The sequence below is a fragment of the Cygnus olor genome, chromosome 12 (assembly GCF_009769625.2).
Source record: "Cygnus olor isolate bCygOlo1 chromosome 12, bCygOlo1.pri.v2, whole genome shotgun sequence".
NCBI classification, from domain to species: domain Eukaryota; kingdom Metazoa; phylum Chordata; class Aves; order Anseriformes; family Anatidae; genus Cygnus; species Cygnus olor.
The window spans coordinates 8,422,941-8,431,473 of record NC_049180.1 but is presented as its reverse complement, the minus strand read 5'-3'; the positions used below and the strand labels follow the sequence as shown (position 1 = coordinate 8,431,473).

General features: G+C 41.9%; 1 protein-coding gene across 1 annotated transcript; it reads left to right on the top strand.

Annotated features, from left to right (window-relative positions):
* Positions 1 to 1,399: 1,399 nt before the first annotated feature.
* On the top strand, positions 1,400 to 6,652 carry LOC121076907. The gene is made up of 2 exons (XM_040571550.1): positions 1,400 to 2,238; positions 6,637 to 6,652. Exons 1-2 carry the CDS (start codon positions 1,400 to 1,402, stop codon positions 6,650 to 6,652), a joined length of 855 nt encoding a protein of 284 aa, XP_040427484.1.
* The last annotated feature ends 1,881 nt before the right edge of the window (positions 6,653 to 8,533 follow it).

Below are 8,533 nucleotides of genomic sequence, written 5' to 3'. Positions count from 1 at the left end.
GGGGGAAGGTCAGCAAGGCCTCCCCTGAGACCGAATCAGTGTGCATATTGTAGGGAAGTGGGTCATTGGAAGAGGGAATGTCCGAAACAACGGGAGGAGAACAGACCAAGGATAGCTAGTGTATCTCCTGATCAATGAAGTAGACCGGGGGATTCTACCCTAGCAGATCCACTGGTTAAAATTGAGCTAGGGAAGTTAGGACAGGAGGTGGAGTTTTTAATTGACACAGGAGCGACCTACTCTGTGTTAAACCAGAAATTAATACCAGAGGATAAGGATTTTTGTAACTGTAATAGGAGCTACGGGCCAGCACGAAAGAGCCTTTTTCCTGAGGCCTTTAAAATATAAATTAGGAAAACAGATGGGAATACATAGGTTTCTATATTTACCAGGATCTCCAAAATCTTTACTAGGGCGGGATCTGCTGGAACAGCTGGAGGCAGAAATAGTTTTTGAAAAAGGAAAGGTTGGGTTAAAAGTGGGAGAAGAACAGCTGATAACCGTGCTAAGCTTAACGCTAATACAAGCAGACCTTATCGGTGGAGTGACTTCAGAAATTCTAGACCAAGTTTACCCGGGAGTCTGGGCCACTGATGTTCCTGGACAGGCCAAAAATGCGGCCCCTATAGTGGTTAGACTAAAGCCAGGAGAAAGGCCAGTTAAGATTAAGCAATATCCCCTAAGAATAGAGGATAGGAAAGGAATTAAAGGGATAGTAGATAAGTTTTTACAATATGGGTTGTTGGTTGAGTGTGAATCTGAATATAATACTCCTATACTGCCAATTAAGAAGCCAGATGGGAGGAGCTATAGATTGGTGCAGGATTTAAGAGCTATAAATAAGATCACTGAAGATATACACCCTGTGGTAGCGAATCCCTATACACTGCTAACTAAATTAAAGGATAATCTAGTTTGGTTTACCGTACTGGATTTAAAGGATGCCTTCTTCTGTCTGACTTTAGCCCCAGAAAGTCAGAAGCTTTTCGATTTTGAGTGGGAAAATCCAGACTAGGGACGAAGGGCTCAATTGACCTGGACCGTATTGCCACAGGGATTCAAAAACAGCCCCACGATTTTCGGGAATCAACTAGCAAAAGAGCTTGAGGGTTGGGAGGCCCCAGACACCGAAGGAGTTCTGCTGCAATACGTTGATGACCTTTTGATAGCCACTGAGAATAGGAGCAGCTGCATGCAATGGACGATAAGTCTCCTTAATTTTCTGGGTTTGAATGGATATCGAGTCACCCAACAGAAGACTCAGCTGATTCAGCCACGTGTAACTTACTTGGGGTTTGAGATTTCAGGGGGACAAAGGGAGTTAGGAACAGAACGGAAAGAAGCTATCTGCCGTACCCCAGAACCACAGACCATCAAGGAATTATGAACTTTTCTAGGGATGACAGGTTGGTGCCATCTATGGATTAATAATTATGGACTAATTGTAAAACCCCTATATGACCTCATCAAGAATAACCAATCAAAATTGGTCTGGACGGGGGAAGCACAGGCTGCCTTTAAGAAGCTTAAATTGAAGCTAATGCGAGCACCAGCTTTGGGTCTACCGGACTTGTCTAAACCCTTTTGGTTGTACTCCTATGAGAGACAAGGGATGGCTCTGGGGGTGCTGGCACAGAAGTTGGGCCCCTACAGGAGAGCTGTGGCCTACTTTTCTAAACAATTGGATGAAGTAAGTAAAGGTTGGCCAGGTTGCCTTCGAGCAGTGGCCGCTGTTATCATGAATATACAGGAGGCTCGGAAGTTCACTATGGGACAGAAGATAACCGTGCTGGTATCACACACTGTCTCGGCAGTCTTGGAACAGAAAGGGGCACACTGGTTATCCCCTCAAAGATTTTTAAAATACCAAGCGATACTGGTGGAGCAAGATGACGTAGAAATTGTGGTTACTAACATTGTGAACCCAGCTTCTTTCCTTAGCAACGCTCCTGACGAGCTAGTGGTCCACAATTGTATCGAAACTATGGAAACTGTGTATTCTAGCCGACCAGATCTCAAAGAGGAGCCCTTGGAAGACGCGGATGAATCATGGTATACTGATGGAAGCAGCTTTGTGAAACAAGGACAACGCAAAGCAGGGTATGTGGTGACAACCACTCAACAGGTAATTGAATCAAAACCATTACCCCCTGGGACGTCTGCTCAGAAAGCAGAAATAGTCGCCCTTACGCGGGCATTGGAACTAGCAGCAGGAAAGCAGGAAAGCAACCAGAGAAAGTGGCTGTTATGCACTGCCGGGGACACCAAAGAGGAACCGCCAACTTCGAGGTAGGGAATTGATTGGCTGATCAGGAAGCGAAAAGGGTGGCCGAGGTGGCTGAGGTGGAGGCGCTTACTTTAATACCAGACGGTAAAATACAAACTCTAGGTGGAGGGCAGGAACCTAGATATACACGGGAAGATCAAAAGTTAATTGAGGACTTGGGAGGAAAAGCAAGGATTGACGGATGGGTATACTTGAAAGATAATAGAGCTGTACTACCCTCTAATTTAATATGGCCTACGGTTCTGGCAGAACATAATAAGACTCATTGGGGAGCAGACACATTGTATAAAAATCTGAGTCACATTTTAGTGGGAAGAAATTTGTATACTGTGGTAAAATAGGTAACCCAGCAATGTAGTGTTTGCACCACAACCCTAATAGAGAAAATAGAATAAAATTTGGAGTGATCAGTAAAGGAAACTACCCTGGACAGCAGTGGCAAATTGATTTTTCAGAACTGCCTAGAAAAGGGGGGGTATCGATATTTGTTAGTTTTAACAGATACTTTCTCAGGGTGGCCAGAGGCTTTTCCCTGTCGAACTAACAAGTCAAGGGAGGTGGTCAAGGTTTTATTAAATGAGATAATACCGCGGTTTGGAATTCCGGCGGCAATGTCCTCAGATAGGGGCTCCCATTTTTGTGCGCAAATAGTTCAACAAGTAAGTAAGGTCCTAGGGGTAGATTGGCAGCTCCATACCCCTTACAGACCACAGGCATGCGGACAAGTGGAGAAGATGAATGACTTAATCAAACAACAGATAGCCAAAATAGGACAAGAGACTAATTTGCCATGGCCTCAGTCTCTACCTCTAGCTTTGCTTAGAATTAGAGTAAAACCACGGATAAAGGAAAATGTAAGTCCTTTCGAGATACTGTATGGAAGGCCCTATCAGTTCTTGTTTAGCGGGGAGGATTTAACGCAACTGGGGACAGGATACTTATATAATTATTTGGTGGGTCTCCAAAAATGGCTAGATCAAATATCTAAAGTTGTTTTAGGAACCAGGGCTAGAGGGTTGGACCAACCAATCCATCCCTTTAAACCTGGGGAATATATGTATATAAAAGTATTTACAGGTCACCCTTTGGAGGAAAAGTGGACGGGACCATACCAAGTGCTGCTGACAACGCATGCTGCTATCAAGATCAAGGAGCAAGCAGCTTGGATCCGCTATTCAAGGGTGAAGAAGACACCTGGGAAAATATGGACCGCTACTCCAACTGGGCCAGTCAAGTTGCGGTTCTCCAGATCCTAATGATTGTGGGAATATGGTTCTCAGGTTCAGGTTGGGCGGCCTGGGATGAGAACTTACATCTGTCCCTAGTACAGAAAATATCTCAAGCTATTAATAGGACGAATTGTTGGGTATGTACCCATATGCCGGAGCATGGAACAAGGGTGTATCATTAATTGGAATCCCCTTACCTGCAAATATATCTTGGACTAATTTATGGGTGAATACTTCTTGGAGTCGAAAGTATGAGGAGGCTTTAGGATTAGAAGTAAGTAGCCCCACACCATCAGAATCATATTACACATGCGTGCAGAGATGCAATCCACCTAAAGGTATGGGAAAGCAGGACTGTATAAATACAAATACTACTTACGTGGGGAATCAAACGTCCTGCAATCGAAAAATAGATATTAGAACTCCTAGCGGTTGGGCGAACTCAACCAGCTGGCCGGTACCAGAGGGAAAGGGATGGTATTGGCTATGCAATAATATGGCCCGAAAGGTGTTGCCCGAAAATTGGAAAGGGACTTGCACCCTTGGGGCGGTAGTCCCCAATATGACAGTACATGTTGGATTATCCCGAGGTTATCTAAGGAATCATTTTCGGAGAATTGGACGGGAGGTTAGCAATCCACTGGTGGAGAGACCCACCGCCTTTCATAGTTTTGTTCGATGGTTTATCCCATGGCTAGGGGTAAGTGAATTGGAGAAAACGATAGTCAACATCTCCGCCATAATAGAAAGGCTGGAGAATAGAACTTTGGATGTTATGGCGGCACGAGAAGAGATATCTAGTTTATCTCAGGTCGTGTTACAGAATAGGATGGCCCTTGATCTATTGTTAGCAGCTCAAGGAGGGGTTTGTACGGTGGTTAATACAAGTTGTTGTATGTACATAGACCAAAGTGGAAGGGTCTCTACCGACTTGGAAGAAATATGGAAACAAACAATGAGATTAATAAGGATAACCTTTCGCGGGGCTTTGAAGAAATATGGAATAAGTTAACCTCGTGGTTACCCAACTTTCAATGGTTAGGACAAGTTTTGATTGTTCTAGTTGTGTTTGTATGTATGTTATTCAGACACCTGCTTTACTACATTACCGCTAATGATAAAGGCATTTAATGCAAAAGAATTTGCATGGGGCAAGAAAAGGGGGGATTGATTAGAGAAGTTGAGATAAAGGAGGAATAAAATGTAAACAGAACATTATGTATAGGACAGGAAACAGATGTACGGACAATATATTTTAAACAGGACATTGGAGGACAATATATCTCAAACTGGACATTGGAACCCAAGATAAGGAAATAATTAGCAAAAACCAGTCCTTGCGTTTAGGAAGAAAGCAAACTCAGCAGAATCCTGACCAAGGGTAAAAAGTACACTGTGAGGAAGACTTATGGCCTTCCTCCCTAAGACCACCGCCCACAACCTGACAACCACTGCCCAAAATCACCGAGAGGATCTGCGCAGACGCAGGACACAAAAAACTAATTAGCATGAGAAGCGAGAGTAGGCGGGGTTAGATAATGAATATGTATAGGCGTTAGTAAAATATTCATCACTCTGCTGTATAAATTTGGGACAGCTTTTCACTTCGGGTATGCACGATAAGCGGAGAGATCCCCCGTGCATCCAGCGCTGCAGTAAAGAATATACCACTTAAAGAAACTGGATTTCTGATCTTTGAATCACAACTCCACAAAGTCTGGCTAAATGGAGGCATATACTAGAGCATACAGAGAGAAAACTCAGGGAAGTGCAGCTAGAAGGCTGTTTATATATAACTCTACTCTGGGCCCCTGCAGCTCAGTCTGTGGATACCACAGGTAACAGGGATTTCCTCAGTTAGCAGAAAATGTTTCCAAATGCCCAAGGAAAGCTCTTCTTACACATACTCCCCCCCCCCCCCCCCCCCACACACACACTTTGCACTTGCCCCTCTCCAGGCTGCGTGAAGGCCCCAGCTTGCCATGTACTCAGTATTTCCCTCAGGAAAGAGCCACCTTCCTTCATACCAGCTGCTGACTAAGGGAGCATAACCGACACACGAACACAACAATCATTGTCTACACTTCCTTTCCAGTGTCTTCTTGGTTTACGTGGCCCTTTAGTCAGGGACCATGCCTAAGGCATGTTTATGTAAATACTTGATCTTGCACTAGATCATGAATCTAGGAAAAGTGACGTGCAGAAAGGCAAGGCAAGGGAGCATAATAGGCCCACAGGCCTCAGATCTGAGCAGGAGTCTGGTACTGGGATTTTTAATTCCCAAACAAAAGCAGAGAAGCAAACGCCAGTCATTATATATACACATGGTTTTAAATATTGAGTAACCTTGTGGATTTTGGAGGGGGGAAAATTGAGTGTACAACTCTGGGAGAACACCAGCTGCAGGAGGGGTTTAACTGTTCCTCATCAGGTAGCATTTGTGCTCCTTACAGCTCAGAGAAAGGAATTGGTAAGTGTGGTTGAGTTACTAGAAGTAAAATGAGGTTAAAGAAAGTCCAGACCCTCCCTCACCCTACAATCATCTTTTGGCCGTGTCCACCCTCACTGCCCCACATCACTTGTCTGCAGCGTTCCATAGCTGCATGGTTGTTAAACTGTTTTGTGTCTTGCTCCCTTATTGTCTGTTTCTATACATTTTTCTTCCCTGTCAGAAGGTATTCTCCTTTCCTGTACCTCAATAGTATCTCCTTTTAGAGAGTTTTCACAGTTACACCTCATTCTAAAAACCTAAAGAACATCACATATTTTAATCCAAACAATTAACACACCACCTGAATATCTGCAGTATGATACAGCTCCATACTACAAACTTCAGTAGAACTGAAAAATTATTTCAATGTCAATAGAACACAACCCGCCTATGGTTTATCCTCAGGTTACCAAGGATAGCATGAAATATTCTCAGGCATGACCATGCAAACTGTCCTTTAAAAGCCTCTTATTTTAACGAAAAGTAAGGAAATAACTCTGCATAGACATCTATAGGTCTCTGACTGCCCTCTACAATTTACTCCAGTCAATAGAAGATAAGCAGATGACTATAAAACTGTCTTGGTAGCAAAATACCTACAATTTTCCTGATCAATATTTGCCCTGTAGTCTGGACAGGCTCTAAAAATCTGACAGTTCAATGGACTTTAAGGTGATGAGTAACCACTTGCAAGAAAACAAGCAGTCAATATTAAAATTTCATTTTAAAAGACTGTGCCCTAACCATTTTATAAGGCAGCCAGCAAAACATATAATTTCTTGACTAATCTAAAAAAACTCCTAACAACATCCATGGATACTCAATCTTGCTGTCTGAGCAGTTGGGCCAGCAATGATTCATTAAGGTCTTGTGGAACCTCTGAAATAAAGCAGTTTCTCTCACCCAGCTTGGTTTCATTTGTAACCTCAGATGGAGAGCTTGAGGTATTACATAGCTTTTAATGCAGAGCTCTTTTGCTTCAGTGTGCTCCAACCACTGCCACCCAAGAGCACGTATCCCATTCAGCGTGGCAATGGCAATAATTTTCTCTTTCAGATGTGTTGTTACAGCAACAGAAGATAAAAGTAATGGGAAACTACAGGAAGATACCATGCATAATGAGATAATGCCACAGTGAAGAAAACTCCTACTGCAGATTCTATTTATGGAGAAGCTAGTTTTGAAAATATTTGCTGCGTGTTCTGTTGTTTCTGCTTTTCTCCTCTAGATGCAAGTTAACTATAATACTTATTTGCAATGCTTGCAGTGAGCTGGGCTCTTTCTATTTGATGCTATATGATACGGACTATTTACCACAAGCAACATGCAAACTACAATATATATAAATCAAATTCTTAAATTTCTCCAGCACCACTTTCTTGCTCTTCCTAATCCATTTCTCAGGAGGCGTGGTAGCTTTAAAATGTACTCGGGAAAACACATAACCAACTGATTTTACATTGAACAAAAAGGAATTAAATGATTTGCTGCAACTTACATTTGCTTGCCAAAATTATCAAAATTGCATGCTCCTATTTTGTCCATTTTAACTGGAGAGCTGTTCTGATTTTCATAAATTTGAGGTAGCATTATGCTTAGCACATGAATATGTGACAAAATAGAAGTGAATAGAAGTGAAAACTATCATCATAATAAACCAGAATACAACGTGAGAGTTTATATACTATTGTTTCTTTATAGCTTCTCTCTGTCCTGGATTCTTACGAAGATTCATAGCTGTACTTACACATGTAGGAACATATTTTAGTTTGTCATAACTAAACCATCAGTTTAGGTTTGTTTCTTTGTTTGTTTTATATGGAGAATGTAGAATAGAACTGGAACATTTCCCAGAAAGTTTTTAGGACCTGACACTAGAAACATAAAAAAGAACCTGATGACTTTTTTGATTAATCATAAAATACTTTGGGAATTATGTCTCTGCAAGATGCTAAACCAGTGGTAGAGTTAAAGGCTGACTGAAGCTTATGAAACTGTGCTCAGACTGAAAACAAAACGCTGAAAACTTTTGAGTACTTTCATGAATACAGAGGAGCCAAAATTGGTTGGTAAAGAAACAGACTACCAATTACTTGAAGCTACATTAGAGAATCCACTGTGCAAAATACCACCTACACATCAACAGAGGATTACAAAATTGTAGGAGCATTTGTCAAATATGAAATAGTTCTCTAGCAAGTGACTACTTGTAGTGGACACACTTTCAAGAGCACTTGTAAACACCGGAATGAAGGATACATAGAGCTTGAAACGAGTATAACAAAAATAATACACTACTCACTCCTAAAATGTGAAAAGATGACATAGGAAGGAAAACATTTCAGAGGGCAAGATGAGATGATCTTGATAAACTGAAGAAACACACAAACCTGTAAGGTGCAATATTACATGGAACAGTGCGAAGTACTGGATTTAGGTAAAATAATCAGCTATATGGAGTATCAGGAGCAACTGTCTGAGCAGAATTTAATAAAATCTGGGAATACAGCAATCAAGAAACTAAAT